We start from the raw sequence: 18,151 nt of genomic DNA, 5'->3' as shown, positions 1-18,151 counted from the left end.
ATGTAATTATTGAAAATAACATCCTTGCTTATAGACAAAGGAAGTAGAATTTAGAGACATCGTGTACATACAAGTGCATGAATCAGGAGTCTTTTTGACAAAAGAGCGGTGCAACATGTCTAGAAGGAATAAATTCAAATACAGCTGGAACACCAACAAGCACACATATGCCATATTTGTTCTATTTGTTTTTACACATCAATGCCAATTATAAAAACTAACACAAATTAAAATGAAAAAACGTCATGCAGAAAACTGAAGAAAATAAGCCACTAACTTCTAAAACGAACCAAACATCACGTATCACAAAAGAATAGCAATGCCAACATAATGGACAGATAGCTTAGACGCCACGTAAAGATTTCAAAACAATCTAAAAAATGACGCATCACCTTTTTTGTTAGCAATCATACTCAATGCGCAAAAACCAAATGTGGATGGAGCACCGAAGAACCATCCGTATATGTTCAATATTTGGTGTACTCGTTTTTATAGCTGATATCATGTATATAAGTTAAGATAAGTTAAAAAAAACCAATAAACATCACTGGCATATAAAACCAAGTGCGCATCATATTACCACTCACCAATATTAAATAAAGCGGGAAACAAGAAAAACAATAGAAAAGCCTACCCTAGTCTAGCACTGATATATCACCAAAATTTCATTTTCAAAAGTAGGTGGGAGCAGCACATCCTCAGACACCTCCCTACATAAATGACATTTCACCTATGGAAATTCACTACCTAACTATGATTTTGTGTTATCTAAACATAACAAAGATTTTCTATTTTATTTTAATACGAGTAGGATCGATCAAGGTGAAGGTGAAGTAGACGCAGTGAGAAATGAGGAACCAACCGGGGCACTTCTGCGGTGTCCCCAATATTTTACTCCTCCCGGGCCCACGTCATCACCATCAGCCGATCGCTACTGCGCAAGACTCCAAATTAAGGATTACACACGCATTGAACGCAGCATTAGCATTAAACAAATATAGTGAGTTAAATTAAGGATTAAACACGCATTGAACGCAGCATTAGCCTTAAACAAATATAGTGAGTTGCCCTCATATTTGTTAATATTATAAGAAAAAAATATAAAAGTACTAGAAATATATTTACTTTTACGGTATATTACTTATCACAGTTGAGCCCTTACTCATGTACTACAAGGAAAAATAACAACCTTTCTTTGAAATTTAAAGGACAATGTTTTACTATGACCGATGATATATTGAATGGTTCGACAAAAGAGATTAACATTGATTAGTTCTAGTAAAAGAAGGTCTCTCACTGTACTGGTTTCTTAGATACTCCATATTGATCAATTAGATGTTCAACTAAAAAAACTAATATGATCGAAGTACTGTGAGACCATACTTAAGTATATTTCTTTCAATTTTTTCCCTTTCTGATTCCCTTCTTCGTTCTCGTTTTTTATTTTATTGTTATTTCTAACAATTTCTCTTCGAAAAAATTCGTGAAAAAAAATAACAGAGAATCCGAGAATAATTTTGAGAATCTTTTCGTGACAAGAACCGTAAAGAAAAACAGTTAAAACGTTAAAAAGAACGAAAATATTTTCGTGATAAAATTCTCTTCCATAATGGGACTACTTTGGATGGTCTAATTTTGGTTACCATTAACCGATGGGTAATCACACGATTTACGAGGAAGCAGGAAGTGAAAGAGAAGGCTCGACGAAGCCGCCGCGCCTGCCTCCGTCGCACCGCATCGGTCGTCACGCTTTCCTCCTCCTCCTCCCTCCCGCGCCTCGGATCCGGATCCTCTCGGCGCCTGCCTATACATACCGCCCTCCCCTCTCCTCCCCAACTCCCCTACCCGCCAGCCATGAACCGCCTCTGCACCACCGCTCGCCTCGGCTAACTAGTCGCTGTTTCCTCCGGTTCCATGCGCCGCGTTGAGTGAGTGAGAGCAGAGCACCAGGCCTGATGCGGCAGCGGCAGCAAGGGGAGGAGCACCAGGAGCTGTTCGTGCAGTGGAGGTCCTGCGACAAGAAGAGGTCTTAGGTCCGCCGCCGCGCAGATAGGTGGACAAATCCATTCGGATCCAGATTCCATCGATCGGGATCGGAAGAGAAGATGAGCGTCTCCGTGGGGCGGACGCGGGTGGGGAGGTACGAGCTGGGGCGGACGCTCGGGGAGGGCACCTTCGCCAAGGTCAAGTTCGCGAGGAACGTCGAGACCGCCGAGAATGTCGCCATCAAGATCCTCGACAAGGAGAAGGTCCTCAAGCACAAGATGATCGCGCAGGTATGTACCGCCGCAGCGCCAAATCCGACCCAATCTCTCTCACATACACACACCGCTCTTGTTCTTGTTCTCTGTTTTTTTTCCCTGCTCTATTCATTTCTTCTTCTTCTGCGGAGTTCAGGATTGGAGCCAAGGCGAAATTTTTCTCTCTGTAATCTCGATGCGTTTGTTTTTTTCCATTCGCGAATCCTTTCCGGTGCAGAAGGTGGCCTCGATTTGTCGCTTTGTTCGTGCATCTTTTGATTACACGATGTTCCTCATCTGGTTCTTGATCTTTACTGATCTCGCCAAGTCTGTGATAGGATGAAAAGGGAAATCTTTTGTTCCTTTCCGCTGTTTTTCCGCATCCTAAACTTTTCTTTGCTCGTCAACTTCTTCAAAAACTTATTTTCTTCCAGATGGTCTATGTAACTTTTCTCTAATCCACGCGAGATCATGTGAAAAAGGGGGGAATTCAGGAAACAGCACCATTCCTGGCGGTGCTCAGGAAATAGCACTCCAAATCGAGCAATTCACAAAACAGTACCTGAGTCATCCAATGAATTCACGAAATAGCACTTCCTCTCATTTTCCCTCTATTCTATCTTTTCCACCGTTTCCTCAAAAAACAAATAACCGATTTGCCCATCGCTAGTTATTGAGTCGTTCTCATAGGTTCCCCACGAGTCGATTTTTTTACACTTGCCGCTGTAAAAAATAGCAAGTGACTAGGAAGTTTTGCTTTCATGCTTTAGCTTTCATATAAAAGGAGAAAAATATTGGTATGAAGTAAATTTTGGTTTCAAGTTACTACCACCTTAAAAACAGGATCAGGGAGAAAACGAAAGAACATATTTAAGGCAAGCTATGATTCTATGAATCTATAAGAACGACTCGATAAGCAAGTCGGTCATTTGTTTTGGAGGGAAACGGTGGAAAAAATAGAATAGGAGAAAATAAGAGGAAATGCTATTTCGTGAATGTATTTGATAGCTCAGTGCTGCTTCGTGAATTGCTCGATTTGGAATGCTATTTTCTGAACACCGCAGGGAAGAGGTGCTGTTTCCTGAATTCCCTCTTAAAAGAGCTAATAGTATTCATTGGTGGCGTTCTTTTTCTGCCACCAATGAATACGACGCCTGGGGAGACAGGCAGGCGAGCACGGGCGTCTCAATCTCGTCAGTGTTCGTTGGAACGTGTGCGTCTTTTTGTTGGGATGGTCAAATTTGTTCTCTGACTTGGAGGATAGTTTCTGCTTTTTTATGCGCGTGATGTTGCTATTGCAGATAAAGCGCGAGATCTCGACAATGAAGCTCATCAGGCACCCCAACGTCATCCGGATGCGCGAGGTGCGCGTTTTCCCAAGCATTAATCCTATATTACTCTGCAGAAAATCGATAGATAAATGGATTTGCGACTTGTGCAATCTGAAACTAGGAAAGCGGAGTACTGGGAATGAATTCATGATAACTTTGAACTAGTGCTCGAAAAAAATTGATAACTTTGGACTAAACTATGTCTTCTTTGTCCTAATTATTTGTCTCTGTCAAGCCTTTGTGTCCATGTCCACTTACTGGGTGCTTCTTCTCATGAAGGTGATGGCCAGCAAGACAAAGATTTACATAGTGATGGATCTTGTCACGGGCGGGGAACTTTTCGACAAGATTGTGAGTGATAGGTCTTTTCATCCATATCTGAATCATGCTTTCAGCTGTGGGCATGTCATCAATTTTCTACGATTCTTGGCGCAGGCTTCGCGTGGGAGGCTGAAAGAGGACGATGCAAGGAAGTATTTCCAGCAGCTGATCAATGCTGTCGATTACTGCCATAGCAGAGGCGTGTATCACCGTGATCTGAAGGTGAGTGCTGCTTTAGTGTTTATACATATGGTATGCAGGTGAAGCAGAAAATTGTGCTTAATAACGTTTTTGATTTTTTTTTTCAGCCTGAAAATCTTCTGCTTGATGCTAGTGGCACTCTCAAGGTGTCGGATTTCGGATTGAGTGCACTATCGCAACAAGTCCGTGTAAGTAAACTGATGTTGTGTATATTCAGGTTGACTAAAACAATTGCAATGAAAATTGTAGTGTTTTACAGCGTCTTGTGTTGGTTCCATGTTTTGCTCTCTCTCTCTCTCTCCCCCTCCCTTTTGACAGTGGTAACCAAGATTGTTTCAAATCAGCTGATTATTTTTCCATATCTTTTTGTGAACTTGAAGGAGGACGGTCTGCTGCACACAACCTGTGGAACTCCCAATTATGTTGCTCCCGAGGTCCGTCGTGACATCCATGCGTTAAATTACACGCTTATCTTCATCCGAGTGAATATTTTGTTCTCATGTTACAATTCTCTTGGATGCACAGGTTATCAATAAAAAAGGATATGATGGAGCCAAGGCTGATCTTTGGTCATGTGGAGTGATTCTCTTTGTCCTCATGGCGGGGTACCTCCCGTTTGAAGATTCGAACCTCATGTCACTTTACAAGAAGGTTGGTCACTCTACCATGACAAAAATTGCTTGATTTTCTTTTTCTGAATGAGTGCTTGAAATCTAGTCTGACCGTTCATGCAGATCTTCAAAGCCGACTTCAGTTGCCCATCTTGGTTCTCCACAAGCGCAAAGAAGCTCATCAAGAAAATACTAGATCCTAATCCTAGCACTGTATGTTATGCTGTTCGTTGCCATCATTCCAGCATCTATTTTAAGCAACATCTATTCTATGTGATAGATAGCTCATGACATTTTTTATGGCCTTGTGCAGAGAATAACTATTGCAGAACTTATAAAGAATGAGTGGTTCAAGAAGGGGTATCAGCCTCCTAGGTTTGAGACAGCAGATGTTAATCTGGATGATGTGAACTCTATTTTTAACGAATCTGGTGTAAGTTTTTGCACCATACAATTCATATCGTGCCTCACAACGCGGTGTTTGGGCATGGTTAAAAAAATTGCTTCCAATGCAGGACCCAGCACAGCTTGTTGTCGAGAGGCGAGAAGAAAGACCGTCGGTGATGAATGCTTTTGAGTTGATTTCTACATCTCAGGGCCTCAATCTCGGCACACTCTTTGAGAAGCAAATGGTACGATTATGTAAATTGGTTACGCTGAACTAAAGATGATGAGAAAAATTGACAGAACTACAACCATGATACTTTTACCTAACTGAATGTCTCGGGATGCTTACTAGGGTTCTGTTAAGCGAGAAACAAGATTTGCATCAAGGCTTCCTGCAAATGAGATACTGTCAAAAATTGAAGCAGCAGCGGGACCCATGGGCTTCAATGTACAGAAGCGCAACTATAAGGTATAAGAGTTCATATGCGGCACCTTGTTTACATAATGCCATTTGATCTGAGCATTATTCTGACGACAATTTCCTGGTATGAACTAAATCAGCTGAAGCTGCAAGGAGAGAATCCTGGTAGGAAAGGTCAGCTGGCCATAGCAACAGAGGTACTTCATGATTGTCTTTGCTTTGCTGAATGGTCTGTTCTACTGTTCTTGTCTTCAACATAGACTGAAAAGTAGCCACTTCGTAACTAAGGTTTTCGAAGTCACGCCTTCGCTGTACATGGTTGAGCTCCGCAAGTCTAATGGCGACACCCTCGAATTCCACAAGGTAATGTGCATGATTCTATAGCCCGCACTCCACTGGAATCACTCCAGAAATGAATAACAGTCCATCCTGGGATCCAACTGATTTGGTCATATATCCATCGCATTGCGCAGTTCTACCACAACATCTCAAATGGCCTCAAGGACGTGATGTGGAAGCCGGAGGGTAGCATCCTCGAAGGCGATGAGGCGCGGTACCAGAGGTCGCCGTGATTAGCGTCAAAGTTTTAGAAGTAGCAGATAACCAGACAAGGAGCTGATGAAATGAGAAGCTTGGACTGTTTTTTTTTTCAATCTTCTTTTCAAGACTTTATCTAGCTAGAGATGCTTGTAAACCAAAGTATGGTGAATGTGAATGAAGGATGTGCTGGGTTGCTTCGTTAATTCAGCAGCAAATTAACATTGCCATGCTCTTGAATTGTTACCTGCGTAACAGTACAGGTGAAGATTGTGTTACCCTGTCATAGACCTGCTCTCGCCTATGGGTATCTATGCATTCACTCTAGTTTAACTTAATCAACTAACTTAGACAACAAAAACTGTTTAGTGATTAACTAACTACAGGTGAAGAGTGGATCAATGGTCGATCCATGCCCATCCCTTGCTTGTATGGCTGCCAGGTGGCAATTACCGAGTCATGACGAACTTAAAATCCAACTGAACCAGGTTAATCCCAGAAGAAAAATTACCGCATGCAAACCTGAAATCACAATCATTAATGAAGAAACAAAATGATTCAGATGTTGTGTACCTGGGGCATGTGCTGAGATAATGCAACAGAAGATTGCTCATGCAAGTAGCTATTGCCCTCATGGTTTGTGTACTCTTGAGGGTTGTGTTGGACTGTTGGTCACAAAATTATTTCCCACTTGCAAATTTTACAGAAAGACCCTATCGCCTAACCAACTGGTGACATTTGCGAAAATCAAGAAAATATTGGCTGATTTATTAGGCGACATTTGCGAAAATCACAACCACAAAACACCATCAAATTATTCTAAAAATTTGATGATGTAGATTGTAGAGGATAACACTTATAGTGCTCCACAAAATTTCAGCTTAAATAATGGCTTGTACAATGAGAAAAAAAAAGGCTAGATTCTATTTCCCTGACATTTGTCTTTTCTGCTTATGATTGGACAAGTCATATCTTGGGCTCAAATTTTGCCAAGTGCTTTAAAACAGCATACTATACACTACCAAATGTTTTCCAATTTTTCCCTAACTATTTGGATTGTGTTTTAATGGTTGAGAGCAAAGGAACCTATTTTTTTTCAAAAATAGCCTAGTGGTAGGGCAATTAGGCCTTGTAGTCCGGGGGTAGGCGGCATGGGTATGGATCGATCATAGATACCTATAAATCTATTTTAGTTTAATTTAATCAACTAACTAGATAAGAATGGATTAGTAGGTCGATCCATATCCATCATAGACTGCCGGGTGGCAATTACCGAGTCATGATGAACTTAAAATACAACTGATCGAGGTTAATCCCAGAAGAAAAGTTATCCCAGGCAAAGCTGACATCACAATCATGATTGAAGAAACAAAAGAATTCACAGTAGGTGGGCATGTGCTGAGATAATGCAATGGAAGATTGCTCCTGCAACTAGTTGTTGCGTTTGTGTACTCTGGACGGTTGTGTTGGGCTGCTTGGTCACAAAATTAGGCCCGCTTGCAAATTTTACAGAAAAAACCCTATGTCCAACCAACAGGTAATAAAATCTAGTTGCCCGACCACGGATTTTTTTTTTAGCAAAAAGTCAAAACGTTGGCCTATTTATTGGGCAAGATTTGCGAAAAATCAAGAAAATACTGTGTTCCTTTCGCTCAGAACCATCGAAACACCATTGAAACAGTAAAAAAATTCTGAAAAAATTTGGTGACGTAGAGGATATTACCTTACAGTGCTACACAAAATTTCAGCCCAAATAATGTCTTGTACAACTAGAAGAAAAAAAGACATATTTTGAATAATATTATTTTATTAGAAAATTGTAAATTGTATGAATAGATACATGTCAATACGCGAAGTAGCAATAGGTCACCTGTCACTACTCCGAATACCGATATCCTACGTGGCACTTAGTCCAGGGACCAGTCGACACGCGAAAAGCTCTACTCCAAATACCGACATCCTACGTGGCACTTGACTCAGGGACCTGTCGGCACGTGAAAAGTTGACAGGTGGTGGGCTCAGCTAAAGGGGTGTCACGTAGGCATTTCATGCAGCGTAGTGGCCTGTCTGCATTCCACGTGCTGACAGGTGACAGTTCAGACCTGTCGGCATGCGGAATACCGACAATTCTATAATAATTAGGTGGCCACTGATTTCCCTCTCGGTGTTCCGTCTTCCCCCCACACATGCGGGCGCACGAGGCAGTGAGGTGGCGTGTAGTGGCAATGAGCTACAATGTGGTGGCGGGAGAGGGAGCAGCGGCTCGTAAGGGAGGAACCGGTGGCGCCATACATCTACATTCGTCGGTATATTTTTTCTTTTTTTCTTTTGTATTTAGATTAGAATAGGAATAGTAGTAGGTAAAATTGAGATAAATTCGGGTAGATCAAAATTAGGTTAGAGATATAGTTGTGTAGAATAATAGATAGAAAATTTAGAGTGTGATATTTAGAGTGGTTAGAAATTCTAGTGTAGGATTTTTGCGGTGTGGATAGAAAATTTAGAGTAGAATTTCCGCAATATATGTTTATAGTTGAATGTTAAGAATATTTAGACTAGAAATTGTAGGTAGAATATGTATAATTTTTTAGTAGAATATTTAGAATTTTGCAGTACATGTAGAATAGGAAATAGTGTAGGTCTATAATTTATGAAATTTTGGTATATTCAGAGTAGAAATATTTAAGATTGGTAAGAGTTGATACAATGTAAATTAGGTATATTTATTTAAAAGATTTTAGGAGAAATTTGGTAGTGTTTGATAAAACATTTTTTAGGCATATTATTGATTAGGTGCCGCTTATTATTAATTTATAATTTTGGTTAGATTTGGTACTTTTATGTAGTAATATTCTAGAATGCGACGTCAATGTTCATCGATATATTATTAATTTATAGGTTTGGTTAGAATAGGAAATGTATATACAAAATTTAGGATTATAGAAATTTAGATACAAACATATTAATAGAGACATAGACTTATAGTAGAGGAAATGTAGAATATGTAAAGTAAAAGAGTTGCAATGGAGTATGTTTAAAATGTTGAAATTATTTAGAATATATTATGTAGTAGTACTTCATTTCAATTTAGTACAAATCTAGGATTACAATATTTAGGAAAATTTAGAAAACTAGAGGAGAATGTTTGCAATAGGTACTAGATGTTGGTGAACATTATAGGTGTAGAATATAGAGAGTATATAGGAATATGCGGTATGTTTAAAATCGATTTGTCGGTTGGAATATTTAGGTAGCTGGACATAATATTTTTTAGCATTTTATATTTATTTTAGTATAATGGGTAAGGTAATTAGAGTTAATTTAGTTGACGGAATACTGATATTGTATATTGAATCAGTGATGTCGATCGTAGTGGGGTTTAGGGTTTTTTACGACACTGGATATGTTATGCATTGTGACAATATGGTGGATTTGAGTAACTTTCAGTATGTGGACACATAATTAAATAGTTCGGAAGAGTTGTGGTGGACCCAAGTGTTAAGTTGATTGTATAATCTGCTACAACTTAGTTCGGCACATCAGCGGTTGACGGTGAAGATTCTGATTCCTAGACGTCGAGAAACCGACTGACAGTGGGAGCTCTAAGAGTTTACATGTTCGAAGCAATCGCAGCAATTTGTGTCACTGGGGTTAAGACGAGGTTTTTCTCACTGCATGCTTGTAGAAGCGAGCGATGTTGGTTTGATAGAAGCCGGGCCTAGCACTGTAGAAGTTGTAGGTAAAAATGGTTTCCATGAAGAGGAGCAGGAGAGTGTGGTTGTGGAGGAAGCCCTGCGGACTAGTGCACCGGTTGAGATACATACAGCAAAAGAAGAACATAACGATGGGGAAGATAATCATGCCGCGATGTGTGCTGATCTGGGAGAGCGGAGCGAGGCACTTATGGACTAGATGGAGGCAGATGACGATGAGTTCCGCACATTTGAGGATTCAGGTGTAGGAATCTCGAAGGAATGTTCGATTTTTGCATTAGAGAAGTTGACGGTGAACGATTGACACAAGTCGGTATGAGAGTATGATTCCATCATGGTGACCAAAGGCCAGGTGTTTCATGACAAGGTCTATTTGCAACATGCAGTGAAGAGATGGTGTTTCTCAGAGCAAAGGGGGTTCAAGGTGGTAATTTCCAATCATCGGACATACGACGTGAAATGTTTAGGTGAAGTTTGCACATGGCGAGTCCATGGATTCTTGCCGATGTCTGGCACTATATGGGTAACATCAATTGTTGAGCCGCATACTTGCAACTTGAGACGACCTCTGCGCACATAGGAACATGATCATTAATTATGTTGCAAAGGATATGTACCAAGAGATTGTGAAGAAGACTAGTATGTCCCCATTTGGAATTATGAATGCTATCGATAATAGATTTGGGTATGAGATTTCGTATGACATGGCATAGAGAGCGAAACAGAAGGTGTTAGAGAAGAGATTTGACACATATAAGGACTCATACCACAATATACCTTTATTGCTAAAGATTATTTAGGGGAGGAACCCAAGCACCTGTATTGCTACTCACAATTTCGTGAATCAAGATAGAGATTGAGTCCTTCAACGTGCGTTCTGGTCATTCGGTTGTATGATCAAGGTAATCCGACATTGTTGGCTGGTGATATTCATGGACGGGACATTCCTCACATGCAAATACAGGGGTTAGATACTCACAACTACCGGGGTAGATGGTGAGAACCAGATCCTGCCTTTGGCTTTTGCATTTGTCGAACACGAGTCTATGGATAGTTGGATGTGGTTCTTGCAGTGGGTAAAGATAGGAGTTGTTGGCAACAGGCCTAACGTGTGTGTCCTCCACAATCGCTATGCAGACTTGCTGAATGCTATCAACACATTGCAGAGTTGTGTGAGTGAGGTATTGCCGTGGCCAAATTTGTATAACCATTGGTACATGTGGCATCTCAGAGCAAACTTCTACAAGCAATTCAGGAGCAAGAAGTTGATGGATCTTTTTAAGAAGCTATGCAAACATAACCAAAGGAGTAAGTTCGATGCTTTGTGGGAAGAGCTGGATAAACTAACTGGTAAGCACATGGACGAAGTTTTGAAGAAGCCAGTTACCAAGGGAGGAGAAGCCCGAGGGCCTAGAGCCTTTACCACTTGAGCTGCAGAGTGTGACCAGGAGAAGGAAGGGTGGAAGGAGGGTTAAGTATTTCTCCGACTGGATTAGACATGAACCATTGGAGAAATGAGCACTGATTGCGGGCACTGATGTTCACGTTATGGGATTATGACAATTAACCTTGTCGAGGTTTACAATTGGATAATGAAGGGGAATAGATCACTGCCATTTGTAGCAATTTATTTATTGAGTCACTCGTAGGACGCAACGTTATCTTCGAAAGCATTTCAGTAAGGTCACGCTACATATGGGGAACTCACAAAGGGTGCACACGGATAAGATAATATCTTACATGGAAGAGAAGAGCAGGAAGGGAAAATCCCATATAGTTCATGTTGTTGGTAATCGTCAGCACGTCTTCGATGTGATATTATGTGACAAGGGTAGACTAGGTATCGGAAGGCAGGAAATTACAATGTAATGCTGGTTATGGCCAGCAGACAACAAGTGTCAGGACCTTGATCTCGAGTTTCCCTGTGCCTCCTGTATCAATCTCTGGATCAAGTAGCCGATACGCACAAAATTCAATAGAATGAATCAAATACATACTTCAAATAGAATAAGGAAAAATAATTACCTGAAAGGCGCAAAAGATGGTCTGGTGGACAAGGATCCACAACAGACCAGCCAAGCAAAAGAGACTACAGCATAGTAGAGCAAAACGAATGATGCAACCTAATGCCACAAGCAACTTGGGTGCGGACACGATCTTAGACTTGTTCTCTTTGACTTCAACTGGATTGAGGTTGATATCCATCTCAATAATCCGAAAGTAACAAGACTGAGTACGAAAAGTACTCAACAAGTCCTATACTACTTCAAGGGGTTGATAGATGCATAATGGGTGTTTCCAAGGATAAGACTTTATGGTATAGTTTTAAGCGTAAAGCAGGTTTTATGCAGGTATCCAGTTATATTCTGTATTGTTATTCTTTTGAAACAAAGGTAACCTGGTAAAAAAGCTTTTAAAATAATTTAAAACAAGGTAACTTGGTAACAACAAAGCTTTTGAAACAATTTAAAACAAGGTAACCCAGTAACAAAGCTTGGAAGACTGAATAATTGAATTATATATTTGAGCTGGATTGGAAGAATGAATTTCACGGATTGATTTGGAAAAGGAAATTACCGAAAGGAACTAAAACGGATTCGAATTTTGAATCACCACAAAAGAACCATAAGAACAATTAAACCAAAATACATATGACCAATTTATTGCAATGATTAATTTAGAAATTAATTTAGTGATCTCTGGAATACTTAGCCAATATAATATTATTGAATGCACACATATAAGTATATACATATTCAAATATATTTTTTCTTGATTTTATACTTGTTTAATAATTAGAAAATTTTTAATTTAGAGTGAATTTTACTATTTTTCTAAAATACTAAAACTCAAGGTGTTACAACAAGTGACAGTGCACTTGCAACAAGCTATCATTGATGCATTTGCCTTATCTCATGTGCTTGCTTGTTGTGCGAAGGGCAACATAGAGCCGGAGTTTTTCATGTCACTGTACTACCATAAGGAAGCCGTAGAAAGTATTTGGGCTAGCAAATTTCTTGGGTGGCGGACAGTAAAAGATTTCATGAACCCACCTAAAAATGGTGTGTGTTGGATTCTAGATCCAAATAGCAAGGTCGACATAAAGGGGCGACGCAAGACTTGGCATATCAGGAATGATATGGATGATGCTGAGGGAGCGTGACCTCGCAAGGAGTGCCTGGTATGCGAAGGTCCGCATTCGAGGGGGCATTACGATAAGTATCTGGTGGATACTCTGGCGTCAAGCGAGGAGGTTAGGCGTGTCCCGATATACAAGGCGAAGAAGAAGAAGAACCCTTTGAACGAGACTATTATTTGAAGCAAGGGATCACTGTTTTATGTTGCATTAATAATTTGATGGTGCCTTATGTTTGTAATACTTGGAGAATGTTGTATTATGTGCTATTTGAAATTAATGGACGACCTGAGTATATGATGTTATATTTTGACCATGTTATATTATGTATTATGCGTAGTACCTAGCAACATTAGTATTTGGTGTAATGTTTGGACCATATTGTAATATTTAGACCACTTGGGTATGTTATATTCGTACTACCTGGCTGTTTGTTATAATATTGTGAACTTTTGGAAGTAATTATAATTTGTTGTACATAATTTATTTTACTATATGATGTTTTCAAGCAACCTGCTATGTTTCTCCTCATATCATGTTTCATTTATGTATTAATTATTTATGTTTTATTTCTCTTGAGTTCCATTTTTGTTTTGCATATTCGCATTGCATTACTATATACTTATCGTATTCATTATGTCATGCAGTACAATATTTTTTGCTTCTAGGTATGGAGACATCGATCTGATGATTGATGCGACGCATCAGACACACTTGGACAGCACCCAGCTATACCCCGCCTTACGTTTACGTACTCTAGACCACTTCTGGAGGTTTGACCAGCGTTGGATCCCGAGGTAATAAGTTCATTCATTATATGTTTGTTGTTCAAAATAATCTGATAATTTACTCTAATTACTTAATTTCCATAGGTTGAGGTCATTGGGTCTCCTTCCGGTGGCGCGTCTCCTCGACCCGACTAGGGATCAAGCCACCCGGATGTCCCTTGACTGGGCATTGCTTACTGCACTGGTCGACATAGAGGCCAGAGACACATACATTTTACCTGCCCATAGGTGAGATGACTATCACCCCGCAGGACGTCTCCATGCTACATTTCCCATAGAGGTGACTGTAGTGTTTGGCCTGGACTTGCACGCCAAGTGAAGGGACGAGCTCCTTGCTACGTTCAACGGAGTCATCCCTGAGGGTTAGCAGCTGTGAGGAACCGATCAAATAGTATTCCAATTAATCATCAGGATGATTATTTGCTTAACAACGACATGATGATTAACCAGAATATCATCTTGGTAGTCCCGGCATGTATTTCATGCTCAAGATCAGAACACATGTATTTTCAACATATAATATCATAACAAAGCTTAAGAAAGAGCGAATAATTAAATTATATTATAAGTTTTAAAGCATTTAACCATTTACATAATTTACAACAAAAGGAAGCTCGGAGGATAAAGAACAGTTCACCTGCTAAACAAAATAGAAACTACGCAGCAAAAAATTAACATCTATGAACCAACAAAAGCTAGGTGAAACCATATGCCCTTAGGCTCCACCCAAAAGCCTCGCCACACGAGTACTTTGCACTACTCATTCCCACCACCTGCATTGGCGGGCGTGAAGTAGCCAAACATGAGCTCCTCTTCACCGGTAGAACCTGAAAGAGCAGCGTGAGTACGAAGATACTCGCAAGACTTAATTCGTAATGGGTGCATATAATAGCTCAACTTTAAGGATGATGCATTGAGCCATTAGCAAGGAGTATGCCACAAGGTTAAGTAAATTCATATGCGTAAGCAACCTTAACACATGTGTGTGAGCACCTAAATTTAACCATATATATCTTTCTACTCTGTAACAATTGACTTACATATAAATGTAAATAGAACCATCTCATGAACATAACTGTAAAACAAATCTTCTCAAACCCATCTCATCCAACCATAACACACATCCCACATTCACAACTCTACGACTGCTGCAAATAGACAGAACATACTCATGACCAAGAACGCGACAATTTGAATTTTTCTTACACCATGCAAGGGTATAACTTTACCCACACGACTCGAGGGTCATACAGCTTGAGTGACCACACAGGTCCACCCAAGAGGGTACTCATGTCAACCTTTCTCAATTAGCCCTAACCATTTAAATCAGGCATCGCTCGGTGCGGAGCCCATTTAGGTTAACTCCCAGAGAAACCACAAGTGTCTTTACAACCAGGCCTCCTCACACCGTCGATGTGCAAGCCCAAATGATCACAACTACATAGGTATTCAGCTTATCTTATCATTAGATCAACATGTGGTTAGTACGGAAAGTGCTAGAGCCAACTGCAACAACGGACGATGCTTAAACGATGCAAGCAGTCTATGGTATCCGGGTTCCTCTCTTGAACTACACTGAGGAACTCATCCGATGCAGAACGTACCCTTAACACTGCCCACATCTCGCATCATTCTCACATGTCATACAACCCACATCGTTGCCATTGTATTTGTAAACATCAAGTAGGCCCTAAGCTCGTGAACAATAGTTGCACCATCGCTCAACTTCTACTAGGGACCTATGCATTACTAAGTATTTTTGTATAAATCTTAAGTTAGATATCAACAATGTTCTCAAGGCTATAAGGATATGGATAATCAACAACTCAGGGTAGAGGTAATGCAATTCATCAACATAGGTTTTGTAGAGAAAATGACTCTATTAGTCCATGATTGTAATTTTGATGATTAATGACAACATAGTCATTAGGACTAATATGTTTGTTAAGGATATATGTTAGTAGGTCTCATGGATGCAATACATCAAAAAGCTATTGTAGTCGGGACAAAGTTTGGTTGAATTGAAGAAGTTCTAAGAAGATTTATCTCACCAGATAGTCTGGTGCAGAGAAGTTTGCACTCAATGGAGCATTGTGTTCAGTGGTTGTTAGCTCACTGGGTGCTCTGTGTGTTGAACTCATCGGAGCTTTCATGTAACAAAGTTACCTTGGGGCAGAAAGATTTGAAGACACCGGATAGTCCTGTGATGAATGGTATAAAGTATCAGAGCATTTCTTGTAGAGGCGATTCCAAGTGCTGAAGAATGAAGAATAACTTATCAGATAGTCCGGTGATTACAGAGATAGTTGCACTGGAGCATTTTTAGGGAAAAGAAGAGAAGCTTTAACTCACTGGATGGTCCGGTATGGATGGAATAAACACAAGATGAATGCACTAGAGCATTTTACACAGAGAGGCTACAAATGCTCTGATGGCTCAAGATAACTCACCGGAAGATCCGTGATAGATTTAAATGTACATGCCATTATAACTTGTCATAGATTGTGTACTACATGTGATGTACATTACTTTCATCAATGAAATGGTAGAGATTTATAATTCTACCAACACGCTTTTTCTAAGCACGATGCTTGCATATGATTCCCTACCTTCTATGCTGTGGCAACAATAATTTCTTGCTGAACTTTTTAATAATAAAATGACTACACCAAGCAACGGCTTTCACAAGGAATCTTTTACAAGCATCAATGTCACAACTTTTTTAGCTTTCATAGGGAATTTTAGGTCATTTATCCTTATGCACAATACTCACATGTTCCAACCCCTAGCCATACTCATGCACTCAGTCCACACACAAGTTCCCAGTCACCATAAATAACCTCACTCTCAACCATGGATAGATCACTCAATCCCCAGCTCTCTCAACTACAATGTCTTCCTTAGCTCCACCATGCCCGCCCAAGAAACATTAATGGATTTTCATCCCTTAGGAGGTTAAACCACCGATGTGCTTCTGTGGCGACCCTTGTAGGCTTCACGAGTCCCAGAATATCTCATACACCTATGACAAATGCTTCTTCATATGTACCAACTACCAGTACGACCCGCCTCGATATGTACCGTATGAGTACCCACCAATATAGCGACATAGATCACTCATATGGCACATTTCATACGATACCATGCACTGTCTTACTAATCTCTCCTCTTATTTCATTTCTCCAGTTTTCTCCACCTATCCGTGACTTCATGGGATGGCTGGACATGGAGTAAGCTGAGGACCAAAAAGCGGTGGATCGACATAAGTATGCAGTGGAGGAGGCAAGCTTACGAACGCTAGGAGTACGAGTAACAACAGGACAAACTACGGCTCAAGCGTCATGAAGAGGAGCACACGAGGAAGACAGCGAAAGAGCGCGCTGCGGTTGAAGCACGCGAAGCAGAGAGGGAATGAAAGCGGGAGATGACATGTCGCGCTAAGGCGAAGGCCCCCGATGCCCTGCAAAAGGGCAAATATCATAGTTGTATTCAGTAGAGAGCATCTATTGTGTTCCGGTCTATTTTTATTCCCTTAGGCATGTTACGTTTAGCAGCGACACACTATTAGATTAGTCTTTAAGCGTATCATACGTACCAACGTTTGTTGTCCTCATCCGTGCCATATGTAACATTTGTGCCGGATTCTACGATAATTGTGCTTCATTACTACTATTGTTCATGATACCGTTTAGACCACTATTTGTATAACAAATATTTTCGATCGTTCAACATCTGTGCGCCTTATTGAATTAGTCTCCGTGTAGCCGTAGTTGATATTTTCGATAGAGTTTGATTTCTTTTATATGATGTACACTGAGTTCTGGCAGTATCTCAATAATAATTACATGATATTTCTTAAAACGGTGTTGTTGTTATACGTCGTGTCAACGGGCCTATCGGCTGTCAGCAAATGTGACACCCTTATCGGTGTTTAGCCGTGGGCTTATCGGTACACGGAATGCTGACAGACCTTTTATCCGTATACCGCATGCCGACAGGTCTCGAGGTCAGTGTCGACATGTAACTATTCTTTCAAATTTGTAAATTTAGCTATTATTTTTAATTTTTTAATAAAATAATATTATTAAAAAAATTCAAAAAGACAAGCTCCTATTTCCCTGACATTTATCTTTTCCGCTTATGATTGGAGAAGTCATATTTTGGGCTCAAAATTTTCCGGGTGCTTTAAAATAGCATACTATACACTACCAAATGTTTTCCAATTTTTTCGCAACTATTTGGATTGTGTTTTAATGGTTCAGAGCAAAGGAACAAATTATTTTTCTTTTTTCTTTAAAAAATAGCCCGGTTGTCGGGCGATTAGGCCTTGTCGTCGCGACATGGGTCTATTTATGTAAAATTTATTAACAGGAGTATAGTTTTGTAATATTTATTTAAAAAATAAACATATTTTAAAAAATTCAAGTCCTTTTTGTGGCCCTGAAATCCTAGCAACGAGAAAAAA

At 40.1% G+C, this 18,151-nt stretch overlaps 1 protein-coding gene across 1 annotated transcript; it reads left to right on the top strand.

Moving 5' to 3' along the window:
• Positions 1–1,759: 1,759 nt before the first annotated feature.
• LOC133890472 (CBL-interacting protein kinase 23) lies at positions 1,760–6,267 on the top strand. The gene is made up of 14 exons (XM_062330851.1): positions 1,760–2,276; positions 3,542–3,604; positions 3,851–3,922; positions 4,007–4,114; positions 4,201–4,281; positions 4,474–4,527; positions 4,619–4,744; positions 4,828–4,917; positions 5,018–5,137; positions 5,220–5,336; positions 5,444–5,560; positions 5,653–5,709; positions 5,801–5,875; positions 5,986–6,267. The coding sequence occupies exons 1-14, from the start codon at positions 2,106–2,108 to the stop codon at positions 6,082–6,084; spliced, it is 1,350 nt and encodes a 449-aa protein (XP_062186835.1). The 5' UTR covers positions 1,760–2,105; the 3' UTR covers positions 6,085–6,267.
• Positions 6,268–18,151: the final 11,884 nt, after the last annotated feature.

Source organism: Phragmites australis, chromosome 14 (assembly GCF_958298935.1).
Source record: "Phragmites australis chromosome 14, lpPhrAust1.1, whole genome shotgun sequence".
Classification (NCBI taxonomy): domain Eukaryota; kingdom Viridiplantae; phylum Streptophyta; class Magnoliopsida; order Poales; family Poaceae; genus Phragmites; species Phragmites australis.
The sequence above is the reverse complement of the archived record's forward strand: the minus strand, read 5'-3'. Positions and strand labels throughout refer to the sequence as shown.

What these genes read in the sequence shown, in the direction of transcription:
- LOC133890472 (XM_062330851.1), top strand. Translation starts at nt 2,106, where the DNA reads ATGAGCGTCTCCGTGGGGCGGACGCGGGTGGGGAGGTACGAGCTGGGG. An exon ending in CTATTTTTAACGAATCTGGT is followed by an intron (nt 5,138 to 5,219) that starts GTAAGTTTTTGC and finishes CTTCCAATGCAG; the next exon opens with GACCCAGCACAGCTTGTTGT. An exon ending in ACACCCTCGAATTCCACAAG is followed by an intron (nt 5,876 to 5,985) that starts GTAATGTGCATG and finishes CGCATTGCGCAG; the next exon opens with TTCTACCACAACATCTCAAA.